Source organism: Gorilla gorilla, chromosome 16, assembly GCF_029281585.2.
Source record: "Gorilla gorilla gorilla isolate KB3781 chromosome 16, NHGRI_mGorGor1-v2.1_pri, whole genome shotgun sequence".
Taxonomy (NCBI): domain Eukaryota; kingdom Metazoa; phylum Chordata; class Mammalia; order Primates; family Hominidae; genus Gorilla; species Gorilla gorilla.
The window spans coordinates 90,325,381-90,342,888 of record NC_073240.2 but is presented as its reverse complement, the minus strand read 5'-3'; the positions used below and the strand labels follow the sequence as shown (position 1 = coordinate 90,342,888).

At 44.0% G+C, this 17,508-nt stretch overlaps 1 protein-coding gene and 1 non-coding gene across 3 annotated transcripts in view; both read right to left on the bottom strand.

Annotated features, from left to right (window-relative positions):
• Positions 1–17,508, bottom strand: part of ABHD2 (abhydrolase domain containing 2, acylglycerol lipase) — a 113,880-nt gene that overhangs the window by 71,861 nt on the left and 24,511 nt on the right. For both annotated transcript variants that reach the window (XM_004056731.5, XM_019010970.4), the window contains 2 exons: positions 16,490–16,589; positions 13,818–14,017 (listed from right to left, as the gene is read on the bottom strand). In XM_004056731.5, the coding sequence (XP_004056779.3) occupies positions 13,818–14,011 (194 nt within the window). In that variant the 5' untranslated portion in view covers positions 14,012–14,017; positions 16,490–16,589. The remainder of the gene's footprint in view (positions 1–13,817; positions 14,018–16,489; positions 16,590–17,508) is intronic.
• LOC115930870 (U7 small nuclear RNA) lies at positions 9,474–9,535 on the bottom strand. Its single transcript, XR_004067462.1, has one exon. It is a non-coding gene; the product is annotated as a U7 small nuclear RNA (small nuclear RNA).

The following is a 17,508-nucleotide window of genomic DNA, read 5'->3' as shown; positions in this document are numbered from 1 at the left end:
ACCTCCATCAGCTGGGGTCCTGGTGGGACGACAATCAGCAGAGCCCTCCTGCCCATTGAAATAAACACATAGCATGAGTGAGAAATAAACATTTGTGGCTTTAAGATGTGCAGGTTTAGAGGTAATTAGTTACCACAGTATAAACTAGTTTACTTTGACTAATACGATGTCCAACTTAATATAATTTTGACAATATTGCCATATTTTCCTCTGAGTATCAAATAATATTTCATATTTTAAGTCTTCATTGTTACCAAGTCTTAACATTATGAGGTGCTTATTACATAATTATGAGGTGCTTATGTGGAATTTGTCTAGGCACATCTTTTACCCACTTATCCACTGATGTCCTACTGACATTGTGTGCTTGTGTGACCTTCGTGTACATTATGTCTTTTGCTATTTGTACAACTGATCTAGCTGATAATATTAAAATAAAAATAGCTACAATAATAGCAGCTATATTTACTGAACTCTTACACATGCCAAGTATCCTATAAATCATCTTACATGCTGTTCTTTTTTTTTTTTTTATCAGCATACTGAACCTATGAAATAAGTGCTATTATACCCATCTTACAAATGAGGAAATAGAAGCTCGGCAAGGGGAAGCCACTGGCCAGCAGGGGGCAGGGCTGGCATCTGAGCCCAGGTGGGTCTCACTGCTGACCTGGACTCTGGATTCCCCGGGGGGGGCAACAGCTCGCTAACTTCACCCTCTCACTTGGGCCCCCGGATTTACCCTCTCAATCTTAGGGGAAAAACCTTCAATCAATTTGGCTTTCTCCTCCAGTTTCCATTTTTTCTCCTTCCTTCTCTGGTGTTTGTTTCCTGACTCACTTCTTTGGTTGCTATTGTGCTGACCTGTTTATTCACCTCACTCCTGAAAACACATTCTCAAAAATCCCTGATCCTTTCTGGCCAAGGTAGATGGCCTTTGGTCAGCCCTCATTCTTCCTGAGTTTCTGACACCCTCTTCAATGTTTTCCTTCTCTGGCTGCCATGGAACTGGAGGCTGCTGGTTCTCTCCCTACCTTTCTTACTGCCGGTCTCTGTCTCTTCCACCCTAGCCATGGCCTGCCTCAGCCATCAGTCCTTAGTGTCTCTCTCTGCCCACCCCCACAACCTCCTCTACTTGCAGCTGATCTGGAATCTACACATCTGGTCTTGAGCTCCCACCTAAGTTCTAATGCCATAATTGCACATACCCCTGTGCACATCCTGTGGACAAGCCCCAAGCTAAACAACTTTCCTTGAGAAAGCAGCTTCCCCATTAGACTTCCCTATTTCTGTCAATGATTCTATTCTCTCAATCGCTCAGTAACCTCAGCATAATCTGTGATTCAGCCCTTTCCTCTGATGCCCATGGCCATTCCATTATCCACCAATACCACTGATTCCACCTTAGAAGACCTCTGGAATTTGTCCCATCCTTCCCTTTCCAACCACCTACCACCAGTGTTCACAGGATCAAGCCCAAACTCTTCCTCTCTGGGAATTTGAGACTCCTCATGATCTGATCTCCTCTTCCTCCCCCCTCCCCCCCCCCCCCACAGACCCTAGGGCTCTCTGCTACAATCAAACAGCTCTCAGCTCACCAGATCGTGGCACAGGGACCTGGTGAGGAGCTGGCCATGAAGCAACTATAGAGACCAGACCAGTGATGGGGCCCAAAACCCATTAGCAAACAAAATCAAAGGGCACAGTGAGCAAAGGGCAGACTGGGTGGCAGGGCCAAACATGATGCAAGCAGCACCAAGATCATTTTTGGGAGTTACAAGAGAGACAATCAAAGTCTAGCCAAATGAAGATCCATGGAATTAGGAGACAAGAATAGAGTAGCTGTGGTGACGGCAAAGCATTGACAACGTGGATATGTGTCAGTGGCAGCAAGGCCTCTACCACCTTCTTATCCTGCTGACTGGTTGGAAGGCCCACAGGACAAAAGGACAAAGGTGGATGGGTGAAAAGTGTTGGCCTGGGCAGCAAAGCCAGTTTTCTGCCATGAGTGCTTGTTTAAATAATTGATTTTACTGGTTCATGCTCACACCAACGTCTGTGCCTTCTCTCCTAGTGTCCCATCTATCCAAAGCCAACTAATCTTTCAGGATTATGGAAGACCTCATCAGTCAAGCCACCACAGGAATATCCCCTCCTTCTCTAAATTCCTTTATCACTTACCTGAATTACTCCCTCTGTCTATCACATGTTCCTACCAAAAGACTCTACTGAAGTTAGTGTGTACTGACTATGAGAAGCAGCAACCATAGGGAAGACAGAAAATTTTTAAGACAGTCTCTGTCCTTAAGCCTCTCAGAATACACTTGAGGTGTGACGAGAGATACATATGTGGAAAGTTATTGTTTCCATCCTTGTCCTTAGGTAAGAGCCAATGAGACAGAGACAGGTAAGAGTCAGGAGCTACTAGAAGAGCTACGATTTGAGAAGGCCTGAGGATTCTGACAGACAGAGAAGGTGGAAATGTGAGAAAAAGTATTGTGTGTGATATAGAAGGGGCTGAGTATGGTGTACAGACGGTGAACAGACTGGAAGAGCAGGTAACTAAATATTACTAATTGACTAATTCTTAAAATATACATATATATATATGTATATATATATTCACTGAGAAGAATCTTCCTTTATTCAAATCCCAAGGAAGGAAAAGTCCATACTGCTGTGGCTTGGCAGGTTTCAACATTTTAAAAAGCATTTATGGAGTTTCTCACTTTACACCAATAAGAAATTACTGTTCAAGCTTTTGTGATCTGGCTGAAAACACCAGTTCAGGGTCTTGCCAGCAGGAGGATTTGGTGCTACATATCACAGGAAAGTCAGGTTGGTCATGGCAATGGCATTAGTACTCAGTGGAAGGGTAGAAAAACATATAACCTGCTGTTTCTCACAAATCTCTCCCTTCCTGGGAGGCTACAGATGGTTCTGGATCAACCACTGACCTCCAGGCGGGGTTCCCAAATGTTTTGGATTACAGACTCTTATAATGGCTACCTCAGAAGTTAAGCCATCTGGTTTGATGCCATGCACCCACGCTGACCCAGAGCCCTCACTCTATGATTAGAAACTGACAGCAGGTAGAGTTAGGGTGGTTCACAAGCTGCCACAATGGCTGACTCATTTCCATGGCTCACCGTGATACTACACTGCAGGCAGCTACCTCAGGCAGATGGAGAGCCTCTGAGGAGTACCCAGCCCTTGGTACTTGGTAGAGGGCACTTCTCAGTCTGACTACTGACAGTCATGGGGTAGCAAACAGCAATGGCATCTCATCCAATCATGCAAAAAATCAAGTCTTCAAGGACTACAGCCTTTCTGTATTAGTTATAGCTTTCTAGAATTTCATGGAGGGGTAGATTTCCTTATAAACTCAGGAAAATGCTTTCCTTAAGTAAACATTACACCGTCTAATAAATTCTGACCCTAAAGCTCAGGCTCCCAAACAGACTCCATTTGCAGAGAAGTATTCTTGATGCTGCTGAAGAAGACTGGGCTTCTAAAGCCAGTCACTTCACTCACTGTTGCTTCAGACAAAGAAAAGCGTAAACAGCCATCAGCTCTTCACTCTCCACATCACTGCATGACACTGGCACTGAGAGTTTAGGAAAAATTCTTACTTACCCTCCAGAATATATTTTCCAAGTCAGTTTACTGTCTTAATTTTATTTTACCATAAAGTATATACTATTTTGTAGTACAAAGTGTACTATCATAGTGAAGGAGGGCATGCTGAGAAGCAAGCAGAGAAAAAGAACAGTGGAGATCAAAATTGGCAACCTCTGAATTCACAGGGTCAGTAAAACATGAGAGGCTGATAAAAGTTGGCTATCGTTAGAAATTCGAGACCTTCTAGAAAACAAGGTCCATTTCCTGCTCCTGGATAGTGGAGCAATTTTCAGTCAACCACACATTGAGAAGGAGTATAAAAGTAGATCTGATTCCATGTAAGTCCTGTAAAGCAAATGAGGTGTAAGCTAAAAGTTAAGGATGAATGGTGAACCAAGGTGGATTCTGAAATCGAGTCTGGGAAGGGGTGACACAGAGGGGTGACTCACAACAGGACCTTACACATGGAGCCAAGGCCCACTTACCATCCACGTGTACTGAATTTGATACCACGTGATGGAATCAGTTGTAGCATATACTTCCTTTTGGAAGACATATACTCCTTTTTTGGAGACATAGTAGGGCCCTGAAGAGTAAACTCAGGTATGATGAATAGGGCGGTATAAGGGTCATACATTTTTGGAAACCAGAATTGGTTGTTTTAAAGAATGCTCGGCACATGAAGGATGAGGCTTTTTCCATCTGAACTAAATCATGGGAGTCTTGACTATTTTGGATTCCGAACCTTTTTTTAGATCTTTCAGGCTTTGGCAATTCCTATAAGAAGGCATAAAGTCTCTAAGAAGAAGCTACAATCTGTATCTAGGTTAGAGAAGGTGGATGAATTCTGCAGCAGACTCAGACTTGGTGATCTTGATTCAATATAGGAGACTTCAAAGATGGCGGCACTTTTCTTCCTGATGTGGCTGGCCCCTTGCATAAATGACCTGCTACAGCAGAGACAGGGCAGGCAGGCAACATCCAAGATAGTGAGTAGTCGAGAGGGTGAACAACTTATCCCTGTTTGCCCTGGAATTCCCCGGTATTAGTACTGACAGTCCCATGCCCCAGTCCTGAGCAAACTGGAATGTTTGGTCAGCCAAGTAATAAAAGAGTGTCCCAGAGTCAGCAGTTTAACTTTCTTACTTTGACAGTTTTGGTTTGGGCTATTTCACCAGAAACATGAGCAATTTTAAGATGAAATTGCCTAAAAGTTTGACTTATTGAGGCTAGCCCTTAATATTTAGCCTCAATCAAGATGATTTTGAGTCTTCCATTTTTCAGGAATTTTCTAACAATATAAGTTTGCAGGTGAATATGCTCTGAAGGTCTGGTGGCTACAAAATAAGCACATCAGAACACTACAGTTCTGCCAATCACTTGTTAATAGTTTACCAGAAATATCCAAAGAAATATTTGCACAACTCTTTTTTTTTTTTTTTTTTGACATGGAGTCTCCCTCTGTCGCCAGGCTGGAATGCAGTGGCGCAATGTCGGCTCACTGCAACCTCTGCCTCACAGGTTCAAGTGATTCTTCTGCCTCAGCCTCCCCAGTAGCTGGGACTACAGGCATGTGCCACCATGCCCAACAAATTGGTTTTTTTTTTTTGAGACAAAGTCTCACTCTTGTCCCCGAGGCTGGAGTGCAATGGCACGATCTCAGCTCACTGCAACCTCCACCTCCTGGGTTCAAGCAATTCTCCTGCCTCAGCCTCCCGATTAGCTGGGATTACAGGCACCTGCCACCATGCCCGGCTAATTTTTGTATTTTTAGTAGAGACGGGGTTTCACCATGTTGGCCAGGCTGGTCTCGAACTCCTGACCTCAGGTGATCCACCTGCCTTGGCCTCCCAAAGTGCTGGGATTACAGGTGTTAGCCACTGCGCCCAGCCCTAATTTTTGTATTTTTAGTAGAAACGGGGTTTCACCATGTTAGCCAGGATGGTCTTGATCTCTTGACCTCGTGATCCACCCACCTCAGCCTCCCAAAGTGCTGGGATTACAGGCATGAGCCCCATGCCCAGCCTGCACAACTCTTAAAACAGATAAAATCAGGTCGATGGAATTAAGGCTCTTGGCAATTAGGAATTTATCCTGTGAAAAGGACAAAGCTTTAGTGTTCAGCCAAGAAGGAAAGGATCTAAATCTGATGTGGAATGTCTGTGAGCAAGAGGGAATTAAGAGAAATTTAAGTCAAAGATAATGAAATTCTTTTCAGCTTTAACTTGCTATATATAAATAAGCTGTGCTGGCTCCAGAATTTTTTTTACCTAGGAGGGGCCTAGGGTGGCAATCTGACTGGAAGAGAGTGTGTGAAGTTGCATTTGCCTGATGCTTTAAGATTGAGAAAACACCAACTGTCCATCTCAAAGCTCCTAACCCCAGCCTCTGCATTGGTACTGCCTCTGCAAAGAAACAGCTTTATAACAAGGAGGCAGAAAAGAAAATGGAAGAAGTGGCCATTTCATATACGGAGTCCCGTGCTCTTTAGATCCAGAAAATAACTGCATATATTGCACTATCAGAGAGATTTGAATTAGTGCTTTTCTGTAGTGTACTTCTAATTATTTAATACTTCCTTGGTACACTAGGACAAAAATAGCATATTTTGCATATCTATGACAAATATAGTGTTTGTACACACAGAACTGAGCTCTTATTTGGGGCAGATAAAAGAAAAATGGATATTTACTGTTAAGAAGTATGTACAACAGCAATAGAGAGGGAGTTGGTACTGTTCAAGAGAAAAATCAAAAGTAGATTTGCTCTGCTTTATTAGAAATAATTAGGGGCTGGGTGTGGTGGCTCACACCTGTAACCCCAGCACTTTGGGAGGCTGAGGCTGGAGGATTGCTAGCCCAGGGGTTTGAGACCAGCTTGTACAACATGGTGACACAGGTGAGACCCTGTCTTTACAAATATATTTTTAAAAATTAGCCAGCCATGGTGGTGTGGACCTTTGGTTCCAGATACTTGTGAGGCTGAGATGGGAGGATCTCTTGAGCCCAGCAGGCTGCAATGAGCCATGATTGTGCCATTGTACTCCAACCTGGGTAATAGAGTGAGACATTGTCTCAAAAAAAAAAAAAAAAAAAAAAAAAAAGAAAGAAAGAAAGGAGAGAAAAAAAAAGAGAAATAACTAGGAAGCACATTTGTGAGGTAACTGATTTTTAAAAAGTGCCTCTAGAAAATTTCCATAATTAAAAAGCTTGAAAAACGGATCTTTTAAAAATGCCTCCCCACGATGAGTCTCAGAGAAGTAGATCCTCAAATGCTCATTAACCAAGGCTGATGGATGACTAATCGGCAGGAAACTAAAGGTCTGGACACATTATGATGAGAACAGCATTCCAATTGGATTTTCGTTTGGAGCTCATACTCCGGTGAGTGAAGAGAAAAAGGGAAAAACACGAGATGAATCCATTATGGTCTATGGAAGGGCCACAGGGCTCCTCCCATTCTCTTATGACTACCTGAAGCAGCTTCCAGGCGGACACGTCCAGAGAGGGCACCATGGCATAGGAGAGCCAACTGTTATTTTTGGCTTGGTGTTAGTGGGTATGCCCCTCACCCCTAAGTTTCAGGTGTCTCTCAAATCCACAGAGAACAATAATGTCCAGTTCTTTTTAATACAGGTGGCAGCTGGTTGCAGAAGAAAGCGATTACCTTTGCATCTCTGGGGAAGAAAGTACCCACATACCTGTGGCTGTGGTTTTCATCATACTGCCTCCCTTCTCTGGACTCTGCAGGGGCTTCTAGATGTCTCTTGGATCCAGTGAAGACAACTCAACTCTCTGTGTTTAGGCCTATTAGCCAAGTCCTCCATCACACTCCTCCTAAATGCCTTCATCTTTAGCTATAAGACAGCCCATACTGGCAAGCTTGCTAACGACTGAAAAAGCAGCAGCCTGGCTTCCCACAGGGCAGTATGTACATTTTAATAGCAGGCTTCCAGAGACAGGGCACCTGCTGCCTGTCTCTACTTCCCAACCGGGACCTGGTGATGAAAACTTCAGCCAGGCCCAGAGGGAAGGGTGGAGGCTGTGAACTGCCATTATGCATATGCCTGGGGTTGTCCTGCCTTAATTTAAGACCATAAGCAATCCATCTTCTTCCAGAAACAGGGTAGAGCCTTCCCAGATCAACAAAGCTCTGTCAGAGCTGAAGGTACACCTGATTCCCTGGAGCGCCACTGAACAAGCCGGATACAGTGCAGTTTGTTTCTCCTGGGCAGGCACACATGGCGTCTGCCAAAATGAGAACATCATTCACTTACACCTGTTTATGGAAAACAAGATACAGAATGGCATTGTACTTGAGATTTGGAACCACCAGGAATCCTGTTCTGTCTCCCCAAGTATGCGGCTCTTGATCTGGGGTGTATATTCCAGTGATAAAGAAAAGAGACACAAATTCTCATAAAACAAGATGGAACATTTTAAACGGACACAGAAGTTATATGTTGGGGAAACATGGTAGGAAGATGGAAGAAGGGCTCATTCTGGCTAAAGAGGAGTAGGGCAGCAAGTTAGAGAATAGTATCTCAGAACTGATGCTATTTAAGGCAGGGCACAGGGGCTCACACCTGAAATCCCAGCGCTTTGGGAGGCCAAGGTGGAAGGATGGCTTAAGGCCAGGAGTTTGAGACCAGACTGGGCAACATAATGGGGCTCTGTCTCTACAAAAACAATTTTAAAAATTAGCTGGGTGTTGTGGTGCCCACCTGTAGTCCCAGCTACTTGGGAGACAGGCAGGAGGACAGCTTGAGCTCAGGAGTTTGAGGTTACAGTGAGTTACGATTGCACTACTGCACTCCAGCCTGGGCAACAGAGTGAGACTCTGTCTCTTAAAAGCAGAATTGATGCTATTTAAGTTTTCTTATAGGATAAGAGGGATTTTGGTGCTGAGAAAAAAGAGGGGATCTGGGATAGTGGGGAAACAACAGCCCAAAGGTCAGGTACTTCACAGGCAATGAGAGAATGCTGTGAGTAATGAGGCTGGACAGGTAGGTTCATGCCTTGGCTGCTGGCCTGCTTGAGGAAGCCAACTCGAGTAGTATTATGACAGATGGGTAGGTCAGAGGCAGGGAGGTCATAGTACACTTTTGTAAACACCCAAGGGACTGGTAGTTACACAGCTGAATACATACACAAAGCCCCTGAGCTATATACTTAAGATTTGTATATTTTACTGTATGTAAATGATAGCTTTAAAAAGTACTTAAAAAAAAAAAAAGCCAAAGGGAGACAGTGCCAGCCTGTCCAGGAGTACGGGGGCTGGGAATAGTTAGAATAAGACAAGCACACAAGAAAACCAGTCTCTTTACCCTGCAGTCAGGGACCCTCTCCCAGGGTCCTTCCCCTAAAAAGACCACTCTGATGTTTGCTAACAAAGCAAGGGTACCAGAATCAGAAGATGTCCGTGCTGAAGGGCACCATGGGAGACACACCTATTTCATTTTACATAGAAGGAAACCAAGGACCAGAGGGGCTATCATTTTATCCAGGGTTCTGTGGCCAGTTTAGAGGTAGAAGACCTAGGTTTGCACCCTAGTTCAAATTTCAATTCAAAGCTCTTTCTCTGCCCAACTGTTGCCAGCAGCCATCAGGAAATTTGAATGAATGACAGAATTCTGAAGCTATAAAAAAGTCAAACGTGAGTAGACAGGTAGCAGCATGGGTGAATGTTCATGGCAACGTTCATCATGGTTTGGTGAAAGCAGGTTACTAAACAATATCTATCACCGTGATTTTGTGGGGGCAAGTATAAGGAGAAGGAAAACCACAGGGATGATTGTCCACATATTAATAGTGCATTATCTCTGGGTAGAATTATAATTTTTTTTTCACATGGGAGGTTTTCTGGTAAAAACTGAAAAACCTGTTAGACAAATTCCAAAAGAGCTATAGGGCCAGTGTGGTGGCTCACGCCTGTAATCGCAGCACTTTGGAAGGCCGAGGCGGGCGGATCATGAGGTCAAGAGTTCAAGACCAGCCTGACCAACAGGGTGAAACCCCATCTCTACTAAAAATACAAAAATTAGCTGGGTGTGGTGGCATGTGCCTGTAATCCCAGCTACTCAGGAGGCTGAGGTAGGAGAATCACTTGAACCCGGGAGGCAGAAGTTGCAGTGAACCGAGATTCGAGATCGCGCCACTGTATTCCAGCCTAGGCAACAGAGTGAGACTCTGTCTCAAAAAAGGAAAAAAAAAAAGAGCTATAACATTTATAGATAATTTTTGTGTGCTCTACCTTTTCCATTTAAAAAAATGAATATGCATTAAAGTTTTTATTGAGAAAAAAAGATTTGTATGACTACCTAGATTTTTGTCATAATTCCGAACTGGGCGTCTGCTTGTTTCACTAAAAGTAAACACTTCATGAGAACAAAAAATGAATCACTAGGTAAATATTGATCTGTTTCTAAGAGAACAGGAGACATAACATCCCACTGAAGCAAAGTTTTCCTCCAGACATTAAAAGATTAATTTATAATGTATCTTTGGGTAAATCATCTTAAAACAGATTTTCAAATTGACTTTAATGCTGAGGGGGAAAACAGTAATCCCTGCTCCTCGAGCATGCTTTCGATGTTCACCTTTCATCAACTTTTTTTCTATACCAGAACAGTAAGAAGACACGTCCTGATTCCGCGCATGTCATCATAACCAGCTACCTGCGGTCAGGATTACTGACTAATATTCACAGCTTGTTGTAAATCAGTTAACAGAACTTTCCAGCCTAGGCGAGTGCTTGTGAAGGCTGCAGACAGGCTTCCTTGTAGGAAAAAAATCTTCAAAGTCCCAGGAGAAGCACTTTCCCTCATAACAGACGTGTTTCCTGCCCTTAGCTTTCAACACATGGGAGGTTGTTACAGTCACGTGACACAGAAAAAGACTATGAGGGACAGTAGCTTCCAGTGGAGTGACAGAAACAGAAAGAGGGTCAGATGGGAATCAAAGGTCACCCAGGGACTGTCATCATCAGGGGCTGGCCTCTGCCTCAATTCTCTCACTTGTACCCAAGAAAAGTCCCTGTTCACTTCCCCAGAGATAGGAAAGCAGCCAACCTGGTGTCACACTCCAGTTTGAGTTCAGTTTCCCTCTCTGCTACTCCCAGTTTCCTCATCCCTAAAATGAAAGGAAAAATGAATCCAACCCTAAGGTTGGTAAGACTGAATGGCATAACGTCTATGAAAGTTACTCAACAAATTTCAAATGCAGTAGTAACGCGGACAAAAGAGAGTGGTAATGTGAAAACATTTTGGTGATATGAGACATGAACACAGGATACAGTGATTCCTAAAATTAGAATCTAAATCAGAAATAAGAGGTGAGTTGAAGGATGGAGGGGCAATAAAGTGAATCCTTTTGCCCTTTAGTCATTTGTCATGTTCAAGTCAGATTGCTCGGCTGTTTAGAATTTAGCTGCTTAAGTAATGCTCCAACATGCTCTAAGAGGGCTGGTCCTATCATCAAAGGGAGAGGCTTTGGAAGGAAATTGGTTCTGGAGAATTTGTCCCTTCACATACACCTTCAAACCATAGCTAAGTCATAAACAGTCATCAGGTTTGCCTTTAACCTAGGCTGACCTCCACCCCTCCCTAGTTCGGGCTTCACCAGGAGAGAGGGTGGCAATCAGCCGATGACCAGGGGGCTCCATGCTGATGCCCCTGGCTCAGGCTGATGTTAATTTTCTAAACACAGCCACGAGGTCCAAGGAGATGGGGCTGGGGATGCACTTCCATAGGAGGAGGTGGGTGGGAGCCATTTCAGTAGAGGTCACACCTTAGACTCATCAAGAAAATGTGCTAGAGAGGGAAAAAAGCAAAGAGAAACTGTTGGGCTTAATGTCTCTGGATTATTTTTAAAAGGAAAAAAAAGAAAAGGAGGTAAAAACTGCCACAGTCAGCTTTCTTTTACACTTTGAACAATTAGTATGGAATCAAACCTTACATGATGTTTTTCTGGAGCCTGGGCAATAGCAGCTTTTGCATGGCTTCCTCCCTCTAATTACTCAGGAACCAATGCTGGGTGGAAATTTGCACTCATCTGCACAGAAACTTGCAGGGTTTTAAACACTTTGGTTTTCAAGAGCTCTCTAAAAATGAGATGACAAAAGAACTGGGTCTAGCAGTCCTACCCAAACTGTAAGCTGAAAGTGAGTGCAAATTTCAGTACCAGTCGAAGTTATTGATCTAAATTAAGTATTAAAAAAAATTCAGGCCGAGCGCCGTGGCTCATGCTTGTAATCCCAGCACTTTTGAGGCTGGCAGATTACCTGAGGTCAGGAGTTCAAGACCAGCCTGGCCAACATGGTGAAACCCCGTCTCTACCAAAAAATACAAAAATTAGCTGGGCATGGTGGCACGTAGTCCCAGCTACTGGGGAGGCTAAGGTAGGAGAATCGCTTGAACCTGGGAAGCAGAGGTTACAGTGAGCTGAGATCATGCTACTGCACTCCAGCCCGGGTGACAGAGTGAGATTCTGTCCCAAAAAAAAAAAAGAAAGAAAAAAAGAAACATTCAAAATATGACTATGACAAATACTGGATGATTTTCAAAACATATACCGTGCACACCCTTTGCAGAGCTGATTTTTAACTGCAAACACTGCATATAAGAACACCATGTCCTTGCTCTTGTGCCTGGCTGTGGAGGCTACTGTAATAAAAAGTCCCCTCAGCAGGGGCAGTTCCAAATTCAATATGATGACATTTATAGTGGCCACCACTATTATGCAATATCTCTCTTGACTTGGGGTCATGACATCACTGTCACAACTATGAGAAAACTGCATAAGAATACCGCACATGTACACCCAAAACACCTAAAGCCCATAATGGTAGCTGTTCACCCTTGGCCAACAGCATGTGAAAATTAACTAGACAACTACACAAAGCAGGGGCCCAAACTCTCAGATGCTCATTGCCCATTTGTCTGCTCTTAGAAGAGAATCATTCACCCAGTGTCCCCAACAGCCAAAAGAGGTGATGAGAGGTGGTATCAGGATGCAGGGAAGAGCTTCTACCACCATTGGGTCTTAGCAACTGCATTAGTCACGTGCTGAATGGACACACTTGAGGAAGACATCTCTCTGAGTAGCTGCAGCCTGAGAAGGCACAGGCAGAATGGAGTAAACTTGAAGAAGCACAAAGTGAGTGAAGCAGCATGACAAAAGGAGTGGGGAATTCAGACCCAATGTGCACGAGGCTTGGCCTGAGCCCTGGAGGAAGACACAGTCATTCAGAAGACATCTATAGGGAAAAAGTGAACACTGCATCTCTTGAAAACAGTATGTGTGACACAGAGTGCAGATTCCCTTCATTTTACAACTACAGTTTCCTCTATCAGAAGCAGAGCCTGCCCCTGCTGCCTCCAAAATACAGATCTGGAGGAAGGTGCAGTGGCTCATGCCTGTAATCTCAGCACTTTGGGAGGCCGAGGCGGGCAGATCACTTGAGGTCAGGAGTTCAAGACCAGCCTGACCAACATGGCGAAACCCCGTCTCTACTAAAAATACAAAAATTAGCCGGGCATGGTGGAGCACACCTGTAATTCCAGCTACTCCAGAGGCTGAGACACCAGAATCGCTTGAACCCGGGAGGTGGAGGTTGCAGTGAGTCGAGATCATACCACTGTACTCCAGCCTGAGTGACTGAGCAAGACTCTATCTAAAAAATAATACAGATCTGGGCTTCTATAGGGAAACCTGGTTCACTCAGACAAAGCACTCTCTTTAATGCATTCTCTTAGCTAATGCTTGGTACATTTTTCAACAAGGCAGATGGAGAGTACTCAACTAATGGATCTGTGCTTTTTTGCTTATTAATTATTTTGGGTGAGGATAGTTTCTCCATCCTAGAACTGGCAACAGAGCATTCGTTAAAGGACTAGAATATTGTCCAACTTTTCCATATCTGCCTAAAAATGACTACTATTTTCTGCAAAGTCCCTGTCATGGATAATGACATCACACTGTGGAGGAAGAAATGTTTCAGGCAACAGAGATCTGATTCTCTCCTACCCTCCAGGATTCAAACACTAGACTGCAATCAGACTGTGGCTATTTTAACACCAGTGACGCCATATCCCATTGATGCCTTAAGGACACGATGGGAGAAGATTCTTCTTTGAACATCACACAAAGCCAAATACATCAGCAGCTGAGCATACAGAGGGCATGAGGTCTACTCACTCTTTGGTCAGAAGAGGACAGGACTTGAGCAGAAAGCGTGAGAGCCCCGAGTCCTGGAAGTAGAGGTCAGGTGGGGCTGTGGGGCTCTTCAGGTTCAAACACCGGACGATCACGTACAGCACAGCAGCCACTGCAGCCAGCTTCACTCCATCAAACACGGCTGGGAGTTCGGGGGTCTCCAGCATGGCATTCATCTTGATCTGGGGAGCAGAGGCACAGGTCTAAGTTTACAAGCACAGCGAGGACGGGTGGTGCCCACCACCCTACAGACGCGTGGTGGGCTAAGAGATACTGCCAGTGACGGTGTGTCACAATTCAGATGTTTCCACAGGCTCCTGACAGGCAGACACCACCAGCATCTTACAGCTACTAATCAACTGGCCATAATCCAAATCACAAACAGTCTGAGCATGGATAAACTGGGTACTGTGTTTTCTTTTTATAATTTCACAAGCATTTCTAAGATGAGCAAATCAGAAAATTGAAAAATGCTAAGAATAGTGTCCTTTATCGGAGGGGGAAAAATAAGATCAGTCGAAGAGGTGGCTGCAGGACTAGGGGTAGCACTTTGATTTTTGTTAACAGGTCATCCTTTTGTTTTTTTTCCTCTCTGTAGGCTTAACCTGCACCTGGTGCCCCTGGTGTGTGTTAAATGTTGTGTTTACAGCCTTGAACAGAAACCCGGAAAGGACTGCTGGTGCCACCAGGTGTGGTTGTACTGCCTGCTGGCTTCACCCCTTTATTTGCAGAGCAGGCTGAGATAAAGCAACCTCAGCCTGACTCAGCCATCTGCTCCCCACAGGCTCCCCAGTGCTGGAGTCTGGGTCAGACTCAGCCCAGGTCGCAGCGATCCTGGCTACTAAGGGTTTCAGGAATGAAATAGAGCTCGGCTAGTTTGTTTTGTTTTGTTTTGTTTTGTTTTTTCCCCCTGCGGAGGCTACCTGACTGTAGCCATTAGTCCAAAATTAGGTTAAAAGTAAACCAAATTGACCACTAGGTCAAAATCTAAAATTGGAATACAGAAAATGTATATGCTTATCTGGCCTTTCCCAAGCTCTCCCAATATTTCTCTTTTGAAGTAACTTTACCTTATATACAACACACACACACACACACACACACACACACACACATACCTCCAAACATATAAAACCAAACATAACCAATGACAAAAGCAACAGCAACAAAAATCCAGTATTTTCCTTGCTGCTCGGCAGAAAAACAGAACATCAGCTGTTAACCTTAAAAATCAGGGAAATCACAAGCTAACAAAAAAGAGAAAATGGTAACTCTCATAGCCAAGGTAGCTATGGCAACAGCTTCCCCTGGAATGGTTTCAAGTAGCCTCTGCTAACAACAGTCATCATGAGAGTTCTGGTAGCCAGTGCTAGAGACAGGATAGGCAGAACAAAACAATCTCCACCAACTGTGTTTGGGGTATAACCGACTGAACTTTCCTAAGACCTACAGTAAGTCCAGAGAGGACTCAGAAACCCTTTTCTAAACTTGAGGTCACTTTGGCAGAAAATCTCTGGCAGGGATTCCTAATTCAGTAATGAATGGAAGTAAAAGATCACAGCTCCGTAACTAGTCTTCCACCAACAGGGCAAGACAAGGATTTTAAAAAACTTACCTGACACAATTTCAAATCAAGGCTAGACCATGAATATAAACTCAGCTACACTGAACTTCTGTGAGGAGACAGTTTTCCTAAAACTCAACTTCTGGGCTGGGCACCATGGCTCATGCCTGTAATCATGCACTTTGGGAGGCCAAAGTGGGTGGATCACTTGAGCTCAGGAGTTCGAGACCAGCCCTGGCCAACATGGTGAAATCCTGTCTCTACCAAAAATACAAAAATTTGCCGGGCGTGGTGGCACATGCCTGTAATCCCAGCTACTTGGGAGTCTGAGGCAGGAGGATCACTTGAACCCGGAAAGCATAGGTTGCAGTGAGCCAAGATCACACCACTGCACTCCAGCCTGGGGACAAGAACGAAACTCCGTCTCAAAAAAAAAAAAAAAACAACTTAACTTCTGGTGACACTCCTCCTCACTCCTGGGGTCATATCCCCTGAAAGCTATCTATAAACCCCTAAAACAAGGATCCTTAACTTGGGGTTTGTGGGTTCCCTGTGGGATCCTACGGTCTAAGAACCCCGTGAAGTCATGTGAAAGTTTGTGCACATGAGCAGTTTTCTGGGCAGAGGGTTCGCAGCTTTAATCAGATTCTCTAAAAAGGGTCTGTGGCCTAAAAAAGTACATAGCACTGCACTAAGATGCCCAATAGGTTTAACCTGTGGCTGCCATTTCTCACCTTGTCCAAACCCTGCCACGGATGCCAAACAAAGGCTAAACAAATGTCCAAGATGATGCAGCTTGTTAATATAGGCTTTTAAGTCTCCACATTCTAGTAGAGGACCAAAACTAAAATCCACCAGAAATTCTCTGACTATATATGCTGGTAATACAGAACTGAACTAGAAGTTCTTCCTCATCACCTTTGTTGGAAACAGAACAGGGTAATGCAGCAAGTAGTTTCTACCAGTTTCCTTGTTGGTTTGGGGTGGACTTGTTGAATTAAACAAGTAAGTCCTTCCCTTCCCACTTCTATTCACTGCTTCCTAACATAAGGGGAGGAGAAACAAAAATAAGAGTCTCAGCAATACATACCAATGTTACTTATCCTTCCCACTGCAAATACGAATTTTCCTTGAAGAGTTGTACAGCTGGGCCGGTCAGGTCAGATCTCTTATTCAAACAAACCTAAAAGCTAAAAAGATTGGATGGTAATGTTTTAAAGAACGAAAAAGAAGCAGTTTAATTGAAACGTAAGCACAGTCAAGTTCCTCTGCATTTAAAGTCTTTAGGGAAAAGACAATTTTGTTAATTAACATGTATGCCACACTCTTGAATGTTTGGCCTTTTTAACAAGCCTGCTGCGGGAAGGCTTTGTGAATCCACCAAGACTGACAGGCTCTCTCTGGTTTCTAGGACAAGTTTTCTGCTGTGTTCCTAATTCTGGCTAAAGCCAATTCACACTGCTTTGAAACTTTATCTCACAACATAATCTCCAGAAATGCCTAACAGGACAGGTAACATCTCTGTGTGACCAGTGAAATAACTTAGCAAGGCTTGAGATCGAGACAGCACAGCCAGTCGACTTATTTGTTCTCTTCCAAACATACAGCAGGGACAGAAAAAAATATGAGCTGAGAAAAGTAATAGGGCACAGATGGGCTCAAAAACAAAGTACCAGAAACAGAACAGGGCCAAAAGCAAAAGGTAGGGGATTGCATTGCTTGTAGGGTCTGAGTTCAGACCGTGGCCAGAGGCTGGCTGCTGAGAAGCGCCAGAAGCTAAAAGTGCTTGCTGTCAGATGGGGGACCTGAGCTGAGCCTACTGCAAGAAGCTGCTAAAAGATCTATGGCTTCCAAAGCAGCAGAAGCAAAAGAGAGAACATGGGGGAAACAGCCAATGTTTATGCAGCACTATCTACGTGCTAAGCTCTGTTCTTCAAACTTGACATATGGTAGCTCATTTAATCCTTCCTGTACCCTATGAGGTAGATGCTATTATTACCCCATTTTATAGACAAGGTAACTGAGACATAGAAAGTTTAAGTTACTTGCCCAGTGTCATACAGCTGGTGGGTAGAAAAGCCAGCTTTCATATCTGGCCCAAGAGATCCT